The sequence below is a fragment of the Eleutherodactylus coqui genome, chromosome 1, assembly GCF_035609145.1.
Source record: "Eleutherodactylus coqui strain aEleCoq1 chromosome 1, aEleCoq1.hap1, whole genome shotgun sequence".
Classification (NCBI taxonomy): domain Eukaryota; kingdom Metazoa; phylum Chordata; class Amphibia; order Anura; family Eleutherodactylidae; genus Eleutherodactylus; species Eleutherodactylus coqui.
In genome coordinates, this window is record NC_089837.1 from 284,184,169 (window position 1) to 284,199,027 (window position 14,859).

Here is a 14,859-nt window from a genome sequence, read left to right on the forward strand (position 1 = left end):
AGAGAGAAGGTTTCTATTCCTTACCGTTATTATACCGAGCAATTCTTTTCGGTCAATTGATCCATTCCCATCTGCATCATATAGCTTAAAATACCACTTTAATTTCTGATCAATTTTTCCTCGTAAAACCAGGTTTATTGCAGCAATAAATTCCAAAAAGTCGATAAATCCATCCTGAAAGTGAACAAAAAAATTGAGTAAGCACATGGAACATGAAAGATATTTGTATTATTGGATTTGTAATTTACTTTTAACACTTTATGTGCACCATGTTAAGTGTAATAAATTACATACATAGTGTACTATCTTATGTATGCTACAATACTTGCCCGATGCTGCTTGTGCTCTATGTATGCTGTATTGTCCCCTGTTCACATGTGTGTTTTTGTTTATACTGAAAATCACAACACATAACTGGATCTGTCACTTGATGGATAAAGTGCTCATTGAACTCTGTGTTTGGTTCTGCCAAGGTTCTGTTTTGACTGGTAAAAAACACGTGCCATTCAGTTTTTCTTCCCCCTGAAAATCTGCGATGGAACCTCCAATGCATATGTGAACATAGCGTCACATGTGTTATGTCTGGTATATGATGAGAAAGGATTCATGTCTAGTCATAAAAGCAGCAGCCGGGTGGTGGAGGAGTATTTGTTATTTGAGATCAGGCAGACTATCATCATGATGTATAATGTTAATAATATTGGTTATATTCATATACAACTGCGGTATTAGTGTATCTTGATGCCACCAGGAAATCCTGATGGAGTCAAGATTGACGGGGTGACGCCCCCTGAACGTGATAGGCTGCAGAGGTACTTCACCTGAAGGTCCTGGCAGGCCACTAAAGTTCAAAGGGACAATGTAGACAGCGGTCCCTGCTGCAGACGCGCAGCCCCATGTGGAAGAGAAGCAGAGAGTGGGGTCTGCAGCAGGCCTTACCTGCGGCCAGCCACCCACCCTGTTCATTTCGTGTAGCAGTGGAGTTAACAGTGGCAGCCCTTCGCACAGCCTTGTGATTTTTTAACCTTGGCTTGTCATTCTGAGCGGCCGGCTGCACACCCTCCCCCTTCTTGGTGTCACCCCACTGGCCCGGAACAGGGAGCCTACAGCGGGCAGAAGATACAGCCGGCGTACGGCCTCCCTGCAGTGCCAGTACATCGGAGCACAGAGCCACGGCGGGGGACAATGAGGGAGCGATGGCCGCAGTGGGTTACACTAAGGAAGGGCTCGGTGGAGGGCTGTGAGCTGCGGGGACCATAACTGTAACCTTGACGACCGGGAGCACGGACACGACAGAGGCCAGAAGAGACAAGGAGAAGCAGCGTATGGACTCCCTGCATTGCAAGCACGTCGGAGCACACAGAGACGGCGGCAGACACTGAGGGAGCAGTGGGTTCCAATGAGGAATGGTAACTGCAGAAGTAAGTGTCATCTTAAACCTGCAGCGACACCTCTCATGTATGTACACGCTGGTAGGACCTTAACACTTTGACCCAATTGAGAGCCAGGGGTTTGACAGAGGCATTCCTCTAGCTTCTGGTGGCGTCAAGATACACTAATACGTACAACTGCATGGGAACACAAATTAGTAAAGGAAATAAAAGGCAAGAAAAGGCAGATAACGGAAATATAAAGATAAGGGACTGTTTTGATAGATAAAAAAGAAAGGGCGTATAGGTTATTTATATGTGTAATTGGCTCTGTTGGGTGTTTGACAGTTATAGTTGGTAACTGGCTCTTGAAAGCCATGTGACTGAGGTAGTAAAATTTATGAATGAGACCTGTCATATTGCAGTGTTTTAAGAGAAACCTTTTAAAACTTATAAGGTACAATCATGGATTCATTTTAGGCAATAGAGGTCTTTTTTTGACTAACATATCTGGCAAGCTCTGTTTATTCTGCAGGAAAAGCACATTACAGTTTAGGACAAATGGAATTAGTTCAAATTTGAATAACTAAAGCTCAAGTTCTATCAGGGCTACTATTAAGCTCTTGGTGTCATTTAACCCCTTAGTGACCACACCACTGCTTAGTGGGCTTTAATCCCCAGGGACGTAAAAACATGTTTCCTCTGGGAATTAAAGCCACATTGTCTGTGGATGTGACATCACCATTCTGTCAGTTACCAGAGGTAGCCAACAACCTGGAGCTGTCATGAAGGAAGGGGGGGGGGGATCGCGGGAAGCCCACCCCCCCTCCAGTCATGTGATAGGCGCTATCCATTGGATCACATTAAAGTGTAAAAAAGTTTTTTAAAAGTTAAAGATTCAGTTATGCTCATTAATCAGATCCATTAGGACAACTGAGTGTACTCACCCCCGTATTCTGTGATGCCCAACGGCTATTTGGTCCTCCAGGAGCAGACACAGGTCTTCTGCACATCCGTGCCAAATGTCATCATGACAGTTGCATGCTCAGAAGGCCAGGAGGCCTGGGAAATTTGAAAGCCCCTGGCTCCCAGCCAGGAGGCAGGAGATATCACCAGAGACCATTGTGACCAGTCCCCAGGCCTGTGATCACTGTTATCTAATGGATGTTGGCAATCACAGAAAAGTAAAAAAAATCTGAAAAAGTTTAAGTTTCAGCTGCCCTTATGGATATGATCCACGAGGGCAGCTGAAAATACTCACCCCCGTCCTCCATGATGAGCCTGGCAAAATTAAAATCTCTCTGCACCTGGCTATATGCGGTTCCGATCACATGATCGCCATTATACATCGGATAACACTGATCATGTAAAGTTAACTGTAAAAAAAAAAATAAAGGTTTAAAAAGTTACATTTTCATCTCCCCTTACAGATCGTATCGTGAGGGGAGATAAAATTACAAACCCAAGGTCCCCGGATTTGTCCCCCGATGAGATCTTTATCCGCGGACCTTTCCCAGCTTCGTCAGCATAATGGTGGACGCATGCAAAGTCCAGGATTACCCAGGAAATTTTAAATCTCCCTGCTCCTGGCTACCAAAGGCAGCCGAGAGCCTCGAGATGACACGGGGTGCTGCGGTATGTGGTTCCTAGTCACATGATTGCCATTATCCAACGGATAATGGCAATCATGTAAGAGTTTTTTTTAAAAGTTGAAGTTTCATCTCCCCCCACTGTTGCGATTGGTGAAAAGATATGAAACTTTTTACCAGAGGCCTCTGCATTTAAATGCAATACTCCTCCTCTACAGACCTTCCCCGGCTTCTCTGCAAGCACCCTCCAGAAAAATGCCGGACACGTGCTGGAGCCGGGGAGCCCAGATGGTAGCCGAGAGCCTGGAGCAGTGACTGGAGGCCTTGTTGAGTGGTCCCCAGTCACATGATAAAAAGGTAGCGATCTACCTTAGGCCGGTCTCACACGGCTGGATAGAAATTACAGATTCCGCATGTGTTTGATCCGTGGTAATATGCATTGCATTATACAATTCTGCTTACATTAGCGGGTCGGAATTACATAATCCACTCACAGAAAACAGAACACAGCATGTTCTATTTTACTGCAGATATCCATGATATAGAGCCCGTTATGCTCCATGGTTGCAGATATACCCGCAGCCCTATACACAACTACATTGTGTACAAGCTGTGGGTAGTAGCATCATCGCTAAGTGACGGCGTGGAAAATATAAACAAAAAAAGGTGTACTGTGCATGACCGTCTTATGTGCAGTACATTACGCAGCCGTATGCAGGGCCATGGCCCGGCTCACAGCTGGGATCCACTGCGGGCCTCCGCAGTTTCCACATACAGTCGTGTAAATCCAGCATTATTCAAATCGCTACCTGTAATGCTGACGCAATTTACAAGAACCCTCGGGAATGCTCATCCTCCTGCAGTTCCAGGAGTAGCTTGTTCAGTGCTTCTGTTTGAGACCACCACACCTCAGCAAGCTTATGAAGGCTCACAGAGCGCCACTTTCTACACCCCATCCCTGCCCCTGAGATCAAGAAATACCTCCCAGAAAGGCATGAGAGGAGAGATACCTGATTTTATTGCCCCATGTGCCCATCCCAACCAGGTCTCCGCAATTACCTCTGTCTTTGGACATACCATACAGTTTACATTATTACTTTTATCTAAAATTTAGTGAATGCCAAAAAGGGCACGGAGGGGGGGATTATTTTTAGGCAGTCTATTTTTTTTTTGCAGAAGTGAGCAATGGGGCCTGGAATTTATTCAGTTGTGTCCTGAAATCCAATGGGTGTTCCCTCCATTATAAGTCTAACCATGTGTCCTGTAGGTAGATTAGGGCCACAATGGGTATGTTTCTGAACACAGGACAAACAGGGGTATCCATTTTGGGGTGCAAGTCTTCATTCATATGTGTGCTGTACAAAAAAAAACTTTTTAAATTGACACAATTGCCAAAAAATTTAAAATCATAATTTTTTCCTTCTACTTTGCTTAGATTCATTTAAAAACTGTGGGATCAAAATACGCAGTACACCCCTAGAGGAATTCATTAAGGGGTTTAGTTTTCAAAATGGGGTCATTTGTGGGAGTTCTTTATTGTTTTGGCTTCTCAATGGCTCTACAAGTGGGCAATAGGGCCTGCAATTTACTCAGTTGTACCCTGAAATCCAATGGGTGGTCCCTCCATTATAAGCCTAGCCATGTGTCCTGTAAGTAGATTAAGGCCACAATGGTAGGTTTCTGAACATAGGACAAACAGGGGTATCCATTTTGGGGTGCATGTCTTCATTCATATGTGTGCTGTACAAAAAAAAAAACTTGTAATGACTGTGGATGTGGAAACTCAGTATCAACCTACTGTGTAGGTGATGATCCAGTCCAGCACGGCTGACAGCTGACCCCAGCATGGGAGGTAAGATACCAAATGTACAAACCCGTATACTGATGGAAACTAGCAAAAGTATCTTGCCTGTAGCTGATAACAAGGAGAGGAAAACCCCTGCCTATAAGTAGAGCTGGCGTCCTGATAAGGATGACCCTGCGGTCTTCCTCTAGACGCCGACTGACCCTGACAGGACAGAACACCTATATGACAAAAGACCGAACAATACCGGGGAGTACAGAAAGAAATTAGGAACAAGCTGACTAGGATAAACAGAGAATCAGACTCACAAGGATAACAGACAGCAGGATACATGAACGGAGGAGCAACAAAACACAGAACATGAGTGCATACCAAGGTAACTGCCGGTGCAGCGGCTAAATATGGAGCTATGGAAACAAATCTCACAACAACACTGCAGCACTGTCTGAAAGGACCATGACAGCTATATAGGGTGGTGATTAGAAAAGGTGCATCAGCTGAGCAGGAGGCCCTGAAGCAATTAACCCTAAGAGCGCTGGAAGAGAATAAATATAAGCTCAGTGAACAGGGAAAGCAGGATGATGCCCACGTCTGCCAGACACCGAAGCAGAGGATTGTGTCTCAACAGTGCACGTAACAAAACTGTTTTTAAATTGACACAATTAACAAAAAAATTTAAATCGTAATTATTTTCCTTCTGCTTTGCTTACATTCATTCGAAAACTGTGGGATCAAAATAAGCAGTACACCCCTAGAGGAATTTGGTAAGGGGTCTAGTTTTCAAAAGGTCATTTGTGGGGGTATCTATCATTCTGACACCTATGAACCTGTGCAATCTTGGCTTGATGTAGGAAAACAACGTGTTCCTCAAAATGTTGATAATCAATGTTAAATTTGTACGTCTCCTAAATGGTTAAAAAAATAGTTTTTTAAATGTGCATCCAGAATAAAGTAAACAGATGAAAATATGTATTTTATCAAAAATTTGTATAGTATGCTTGCACATTTTTTGAGATATTGCAATTGAAAATGTGAAAAAAGTCAATTAAAAAAAAAGTTCCAATTTTGGTGCTTTTAACCCTTTCCAATCCAATTTTGGATCCGGGGTTTCCTAAAAGGCTTTCTCTTTTTACTGTTACACAATGGTGCCATCTGCTGGCTAAAGCCAGTGTGTGTGCGCCTGAGAGGCTCCGACAGCGAAGTGGCTGGCAATAGATGGTAGGAATACCCTGCCGGACGTCTTCTGACATTGGAGCTGGACAAGCTTCAATCAGAATGTAGGAAGACGTCAGACAGTGGATTGGAAAGGGTTAATAAATATACACAATTTCTATTGCACTATTTTTACAACCTAAATGAAGTACAATGTGTCGCAAAAAACAATGTCATAATCACTTGAATATGCAAAACCTTAACAGAGTTATTCTATGTTAAAGTGACAGATGTCAGATTTCCAAACTTTGGCTTGGTCATTAAGGTGCAAACAGGCTTGGTCACTGAGTGGTTAAAGCTAACATTCTTGGCTTTAAAATGACACCAAAAGTATGTTTGTAGCCCTTACAGAACCAGAGTTACAGCCGTTTGAGAGGGGGAAAGAGACCAGCAGCAGAGAAGATATGCAATTCTCCTGTAAATCTCTCTGGGAACCCCATGAAAAGGGTGACATGAATTTTTGTTCACGTTATCACGTTATTTGCTCTCTGATTGTCACATATCGGGTTTTTCCTAGGAAAAGAGTAAAAGGATGAAGACTTGCTCATCTAATCACTCCCCTTCACGATTTAATCCCATAAATGCTGCACTCATTGCTGATAATGTCATCTAGATGTTTTTACAGAAAAAAAAGTGTTTATATTGCACATAACTATTCGTAGAAAAAAAAGTTAACATAATATTTATACCATATGACTAGAGATGAGCGAACGTACTCGCCCGAGCTTGATACTCGTTCGAGTATTAGCGTGTTCGAGATGCTCGTTACTCGTAACGAGTACCACACGATGTTCGGGTTACTTTCACTTTCATCTCTGAGACGTTAGCGCGCTTTTCTGGCCAATAGAAAGACAGGGAAGGCATTACAACTTCCCCCTGCGACGTTCAAGCCCTATACCACCCCCCTGCAGTGAGTGGCTGGCGAGATCAGGTGTCACCCGAGTATAAAAATCGTCCCCTCCCGCGGCTCGCCACAGATTTGTTCTGACATAGAGGAGGGAAAGTGCTGTTGCTGCCGGAGCTGCTATAGGGAGAGTGTTAGGAGTATTTTTGGCTTCAAGAACCCCAACGGTCCTTCTTAGGGCCACATCTAACCATGTGCAGTACTGTGGAGGCTGCTTTTTGCAGTGTTGCACATTTTTTTTTTTGGTATATCGGCCGTGCAGAGCATTGCACCCTGCAGTAATACTCCAGGGCCAGAAGCGCTTAGGCAGGGACAGAAGACATATTGATTGAATATAGGCAGTGGGCCTTTGCAAAAAAATTTTGGGAAAAAAATCTATTTGGGCTGCCTGTGAGTGTCCTCAGTGTTCTGGGTCTCTGCTGGGTGTAGTAGTTCTCCAAATTCATACGCAGCCAGCTAAGTGTTACAGCAGGCTTGCGCAAAATTATTTCCTGGCTCTGTCTGGGCTGTGAAATCACCGCTGTATTGCAGTTCACAGTGCAACACTCTGCAGTTCTTTGACATACTCCAGGGCCAGAAGCGCTTAGGCAGGGACAGAAGACATATTGATTGAATATAGGCAGTGGGCCTTTGCAAAAAAATTTGGGGAAAAAAATCTATTTGGGCTGCCTGTGACTGTCCTCAGTGTTCTGGGTCTCTGCTGGGTGTAGTAGTTCTCCAAATTCATACGCAGCCAGCTAAGTGTTACAGCAGGCTTGCGCAAAATTATTTCCTGGCTCTGTCTGGGCTGTGAAATCACCGCTGTATTGCAGTTCACAGTGCAACACTCTGCAGTTCTTTGACATACTCCAGGGCCAGAAGCGCTTAGGCAGGGACAGAAGACATATTGATTGAATATAGGCAGTGGGCCTTTGCAAAAAAATTTGGGGAAAAAAATGTATTTGGGCTGCCTGTCACTGTCCTCAGTGTTCTGGGTCTCTGCTGGGTGTAGTAGTTCTCCAAATTCATACGCAGCCAGCTAAGTGTTACAGCAGGCTTGCGCAAAATTATTTCCTGGCTCTGTCTGGGCTGTGATATCACCGCTGTATTGCAGTTCACAGTGCAACACTCTGCAGTTCTTTGACATACTCCAGGGCCAGAAGCGCTTAGGCAGGGACAGAAGACATATTGATTGAATATAGGCAGTGGGCCTTTGCAAAAAAATTTGGGGAAAAAAATCTATTTGGGCTGCCTGTGACTGTCCTCAGTGTTCTGGGTCTCTGCTGGGTGTAGTAGTTCTCCAAATTCATACGCAGCCAGCTAAGTGTTACAGCAGGCTTGTGCAAAATTATTTCCTGGCGTTCTGTAAGCAAAGTCAGCCTCCAACCACAGGCCAATAAGCGGCACATTTAATTACAGCGTTCTGTTTCTGCACTACTGGTAATACACCATGCTGAGGGGTAGGGGTAGGCCTAGAGGACGTGGACGCGGGCGAGGACGCGGAGGCCCAAGTCAGGGTGTGGGCACAGGCCGAGCCAGTGCGGTGGCCAGGGGTAGAGGCAGGGCCAGACCGAATAATCCACCAACTGTTTCCCAAAGCGCCCCCTCGCGCCATGCCACCCTGCAGAGATCAAGGTGCTCTACGGTGTCGCAGTTTTTCACAGAGATGCCTGACGACCGACGAACAGTGGTGTGCAACCTTTGTCGCGCCAAGATCAGCTGGGGAGCCACCACCACCAGCATGCGCAGGCATATGATGGCCAAGCACCCCACAAGGTGGGACGAAGGCAGTTCACCGCCTCCGGTTTGCACCACTGCCTCTCCCCCTGTGCCCCAACCTGCCACTGAGATCCAACCCCCTCTGAGGACACAGGCACTACCGTCTCCTGGCCTGCACCCACACCCTCACCTCCGCTGTCCTCGGCCCCATCCAGCAATGTCTCTCAGCGCAGCGTCCAGACGTCGCTAGCGCCACTGTTTGAGCGCAAGCGCAAGTACGCCGCCACGCACCCGCACGCTCAAGCGTTAAACGTGCATATTGCCAAATTGATCAGCCTGGAGATGCTGCCGTATAGGCTTGTGGAAACGGAGGCTTTCAAAAGCATGATGGCGGCGGCGGCCCCGCGCTACTCGGTTCCCAGTCGCCACTACTTTTCCCGATGTGCCGTCCCAGCCCTGCACGACCACGTCTCCCGCAACATTGTACGCGCCCTCACCAACGCGGTTACTGCCAAGGTCCACTTAACAACAGACACGTGGACAAGCACAGGCGGGCAGGGCCACTATATCTCCCTGACGGCACATTGGGTGAATTTAGTGGAGGCTGGGACAGAGTCAGAGCCTGAGACCGCTCACGTCCTACCCACCCCCCAGAATTGCGTGCCCCAGCTCGGTGGTGGTATCTGCGGCGGTGTATGCTTCCTCCACTAAACCACCCTCCTCCTCCTCCTACGCAACCTCTGTCTCGCAATCAAGATGTGTCAGCAGCAGCACGTCGCCAGCAGTCGGTGTCGCGCGGCATGGCAGCACAGCGGTGGGCAAGCGTCAGCAGGCCGTGCTGAAACTACTCAGCTTAGGAGAGAAGAGGCACACGGCCCACGAACTGCTGCAGGGTCTGACAGAGCAGACCGACCACTGGCTTGCGCTGCTGAGCCTCCAACCGGGCATGGTCGTGTGTGACAACGGCCGTAACCTGGTGGCGGCTCTGCAGCTTGGCAGCCTCACGCACGTGCCATGCCTGGCCCATGTCTTTAATTTGGTGGTTCAGCGCTTTCTGAAAAGCTACCCACACTTGTCATACCTGCTCGGAAAGGTGCGCCGGGTCAGCGCACATTTCCGCAACTCCAAGACGGACGCTGCCACCCTGCGCACCCTGCAGCATCGGTTTCATCTGCCAGTGCACCGATTGCTGTGCAACGTACCCACACAGTGGAACTCTACGCTCCACATGTTGGCCAGGCTCTATGAGCAGCGTAGAGCTATTGCGGAATACTAACTCCAACATGGGCGGCGTAGTGGGAGTCAGCCTCCTCAATTCTTTACAGAAGAGTGGGCCTGGTTGGCAGCCATCTGCCAGGTCCTTGGAAACTTTGAGGAGTCTACCCAGATGCTGAGCGGGGATGCTGCAATCATTAGCGTCACCATTCCTCTGCTATGCCTCTTGAGAAGTTCCCTGCAAAGCATAAAGGCAGACGCTTTGCACTCGGAAACGGAGGCGGGGGAAGACAGTATGTCGCTGGATAGTCAGAGCACCCTCATGTCTATATCTCAGCGCGTTGAGGAGGAGGAGGAGGAGGGGGAGGAGCATGAGGGGGAGGGGGAAGAGACAGCTTGGCCCACTGCTGAGGGTACACATGCTGCTTGCCTGTCATCCTTTCAGCGTGTATGGCCAGAGGAGGAGGAGGGGGAGGAGCATGAGGAGGATGGGGAAGAGACAGCTTGGCCCACTGCTGAGGGTACACATGCTGCTTGCCTGTCATCCTTTCAGCGTGTTTGGCCAGAGGAGGAGGAGGAGGATCCTGAAAGTGATCTTCCGAGTGAGGACAGCCATGTGTTGCGTACAGGTACCCTGGCACACATGGCTGACTTCATGTTAGGATGCCTTTCTCGTGACCCTCGCGTTACACGCATTCTGGCCACTACGGATTACTGAGTGTACACACTGCTCGACCCACGGTATAAGGAGAACCATTCCACTCTCATTCCCGAAGAGGAAAGGGGTTCGAGAATGATGCTATACCACAGGGCGCTGGTGGACAAACTGATGGTAAACTTCCCATCCGCGGCCCAGGTAGCAGGGGAGATCAGGCAGCATGTACAGCGCAGGCAGGGGACCATTATCCAAGGCCTTTGCCAGCTTTCTGGCTCCCCAGCAAGACTGTGTCACCGGTCCCCAGTCAAGGCTGAGTTGGCCGGAGCACTGTAAAAGGATGGTGAGGGAGTACGTAGCCGATCGCACGACCGTCCTCGGTGACGCCTCTGCCCCCTACAACTACTGGGTGTCGAAGCTGGACACGTGGCCTGAACTCACGCTGTATGCCCTGGAGGTGCTTGCTTGTCCTGCAGCTAGCGTCTTGTCAGAGAGTGTGTTTAGTGTGGCTGGGGGAATCTTCACGGATAAGCGTACCCACCTGTCAACCGACAGTGCCGACAGGCTAACACTCATCAGACTTCTCTTCTCCACCAGCGGACAGCAGCGATACCTAAACAATACGTAGGCTGCACCCGCGGATGGAAGCATCGTTCTCTATCACCATCCAAAACGGGGACCTTTTTGCTTCATCAATCTGTGTATAATATTCCTCCTCCTCCTGCTCCTCCTTCTGAAACCTCACATAATCACGCCGAACGGGCAATTTTTCTTAGGCCCACAAGGCTCAGTCATATAATTTTTCTAAACAATTTTTATACGTTTATGCTCATTAAAGCGTTGAAACTTTCACCTCAACCAATTTTTATTTTAACTGGGCTGCCTCCAGGCCTAGTTATCAATTAAGCCACATTAACCAAAGCGATTAATGGGTTTCACCTGCCCTCTTGGTTGGGCATGGGCAATTTTTCTCAGGTACATTAGTACTGTTGGTACACCAATTTTTGGGGGCCCTCGCCTACAGTGTAATCAAATTAATTTTTAGCCCACCTGCATTACAGCTGACATTACATCAGCTGTGTTGGGCACTGCAATGGGATATATTTATGTACCGCCGGTGGGTTCCAGGGAGCCACCCATGCTGTGGGTCCACAGGGAGTTGTAACTGCATGTGTCCACTTCTAAAGAACCCCAGTCTGACTGGGGCATGCAGTGTGGGCCGAAGCCCACCTGCATTAAACATGACATTACCTCAGCTGTGATGGGCAATGCAATGGGATATATTTATGTACCGCCGGTGGGTTCCAGGGAGCCACCCATGCTGTGGGTCCACAGGGAGTTGTAACTGCATGTGTCCACTTCTAAAGAACCCCAGTCTGACTGGGGCATGCAGTGTGGGCCGAAGCCCACCTGCATTAAACATGACATTACCTCAGCTGTGATGGGCAATGCAATGGGATATATTTATGTACCGCCGGTGCCTTCCTGGCACCCACCCATGCTGTCGGTCCACAGGGACTTCACAATAGGGAGTTGTACCTGCCTGTGTCTATGAATTAAAAACCCCGGTCAGGTTGGGGCATGCAGTGTGGGCCGAAGCCCACCTGCATTTAATCTGACGTTAGCTCTGCTGTCCAGGGCACTGCAATGGGATACATTTATGTACAGCCAGTGGGTTCCAGGGAGCCACCCATGCTGTGGGTGCACACGGAATTCCCATTGCGGAGTTGTACCTGCCTGTGACTATTTATAAAAAAATGCGGTCTGACTGGGGCATGCAGACACCTTGACAGAATGAATAGTGTGTGGCACATAGGTTCCCCATTGCTATGCCCACGTGTGCAGCTCCAGATGGAGGTGGCACAGGATTGGATTTCTCATTGCTTCTGTACAGCATTGTGGACTATCGCCCCGCCCCTTTTAAAGAGGGTCGCTGCCTAGCCGTGCCAACCCTCTGCAGTGTGTGCCTGCTTTTCCTCTGGCCGACGCACTTATAAATAGACATGAGGGTGGCGTGGCATGAGGGCAGCTGAAGGCTGGGCAGGTACAGTTTGGTGTGCGCTGTGGACACTGGGTCGTGGGGGGGGGGGGCTTGGGCAGCATGTAACCCAGGAGAAGTGGCAGCGGAGTGTCATGCAGGCAGTGATTGTGCTTTGTTGGAGGTAGTGTGGTGCTTAGCTAAGGTATGCATTGCTAATGAGGGCTTTTCAGAAGTAAAAGTTGTTGGGAGGGGGGGGGCCCACTCTTGCCGCTATTGTGGCTTAATAGTGGGACCTGGGAACTTGAGATGCAGCCCAACATGTAGCCCCTCGCCTGCCCTATCCGTTGCTGTGTCGTTCCCATCACTTTCTTGAATTGCCCAGATTTTCACAAATGAAAACCTTAGCGAGCATCGGCGATATACAAAAATGCTCGGGTCACCCATTGACTTCAATGGGGTTCGTTACTCGAAACGAACCCTCGAGCATCGCGAAAAGTTCGTCCCGAGTAACGAGCTCCCGAGCATTTTGGTGCTCGCTCATCTCTACATATGACGAATGTCAAAAAAATAAATCACCAAAAACAATTGTGGTGAAATAGTTTTTTTTCTCCATTGCCCCCAGCAAAAAATAAATTAAGCTTTTCTATACATTATATGTACCAGAATTTGGTTTCCAAAGAAACTAGAACTCATCCTGCAAAATAAAAGGTGCCATACAGCTACATTGACTAAAAATAAAAATGATATGGCCACTGTAACATGTAAGGGAATACTATTTAATGGCTCTTAAAACTAAAATTAGTTACATCACTAAGGGGGTAAAAATGCACTCAAGGGCTTGGGCAGACGAGCAATTTTTATGCGTGCTCAAAAAAGTGCTTACAAAAGAACCAATGGGTTCCTATAAAAGCGCTCACATGAGTGAATGTAGGTGCGCTAAAATGAGCGCACAAAAAAAGATAGGACAGCGTTTCAGGAGTTTCCATTGACTCCTGTGGGAGCAGGATTTAATGGAAACTCCTGCAATGGGAATAGATTCCCCGCTGCTTACAACAGGGCATTTAAAAAATGCTACCCAAAAAGCACATTTTAAATATCCCGCTGTAAACTCCTGTTAGTCCCCATGGGGATGAGGCGACTCCCCGAGGGTTCCACAGGGACTACTAGGAATTTACAACGGGACATTTAAAAAGTGCTTTTGGTTTGCACCTTTTAAATGCCCTGCTGTAAGTATCAGGGCATTCCTCCTGCCCCCCTACTGGGCAATTGACCAGCTGCAATTCACTATAGAGGGGACAAAGTTACAGGGCTTCCCCCAAGGGCTTTTCCTGTGAGCGTGGGAGAAAAGGCGGGACAAGAGGGATCCACCACTTACCCCTCTAGCACTGCTCACTCTATAGTTTGCTATGAGAATCTCTGTGAGAATCCCTATAGTCCCGCCCACTCATTCAAGCCTCACCCACTCTCTATGCGCTATGGCGATACCCTTGGAATTTCCCCAAAGCAGGGGGATAGTGGGGAGCTATGAGGGATTTTCCCATAGCAGGGAGAGAGAGGAGCTATGGGGGAATTAACCCATAGCTCCACTCCATCTCTCTCTGCTATGGGGAAATCCCTCACAGGTCCACTTCATCTCTCCCTGCTTTGGGGAAATCCAGAAGCCCTATGAATCTTCTTTTCTCTCTCCTCCTCCTCTGCCCCAATGACCCCCCCCCCCCCCGCCCCTTCTCCAATATGAATGCGGGGTGCTGATAAGTTGCTATAGCAAGCAGAGGCCGCACAATGGCCTATAGGTCTGACATTACAAAGCCAGAGGCATGACTTAGTAGACTGCTTGTATTTGCAGGTATAATGCATTGCAATAAAGAAGTATTGCAATACATTATAGAAGTGATTATAAAAAAAAAAAGAAAAAGTGTTAAAAAAACAAACAAACCCAGCAAAGCCACACTTTTCACATCAAAAAGCTTCAATTAAGGAAAATAATCAATAAGGAAAGGCACATCCATAACTATTTGAACAATAAGGCCACAAATGGATTTTTGCTACTTTCGTGGCAGGCGTCCGCATCAAATGCCATCAATAGCATGATATGGAGAAACGCTTTCTCCTGCACACTTGTGGAAACCAATTGTGGTTTCCGCAAGTGGAAGAAAAATCACAGCATGCTCAATTTTTACTGGATTCTGTGCGGGTGGCTTCTATTAAAGTCAATGGAAGCCATCCGACCTGCGGTCCGTCCGCAATTGCGGACAGCTCGCGGATTCCACGTCATCGCCTAGCAATGGCGTGGGAAAAATAAACATTTAAAAAAAAATCTGTACTGTGCAAATCTAACAGTGGCTTGTTGCAACCATCTGCAATACAGAAAAAGAAGAGGAAACACAGGTATGCTGGGTCGTCAGTCGCAGTCAGGGTCGGTTTCCGCTGC

General features: G+C 47.7%; 1 protein-coding gene across 1 annotated transcript in view; it reads right to left on the bottom strand.

The window, feature by feature from the left end:
* Positions 1-14,859, bottom strand: part of GUCA1C (guanylate cyclase activator 1C) — an 87,915-nt gene that overhangs the window by 56,009 nt on the left and 17,047 nt on the right. Inside the window, exon 2 of the mRNA XM_066584216.1 lies at positions 25-174. Within this exon, the coding sequence (XP_066440313.1) occupies positions 25-174 (150 nt within the window). The remainder of the gene's footprint in view (positions 1-24; positions 175-14,859) is intronic.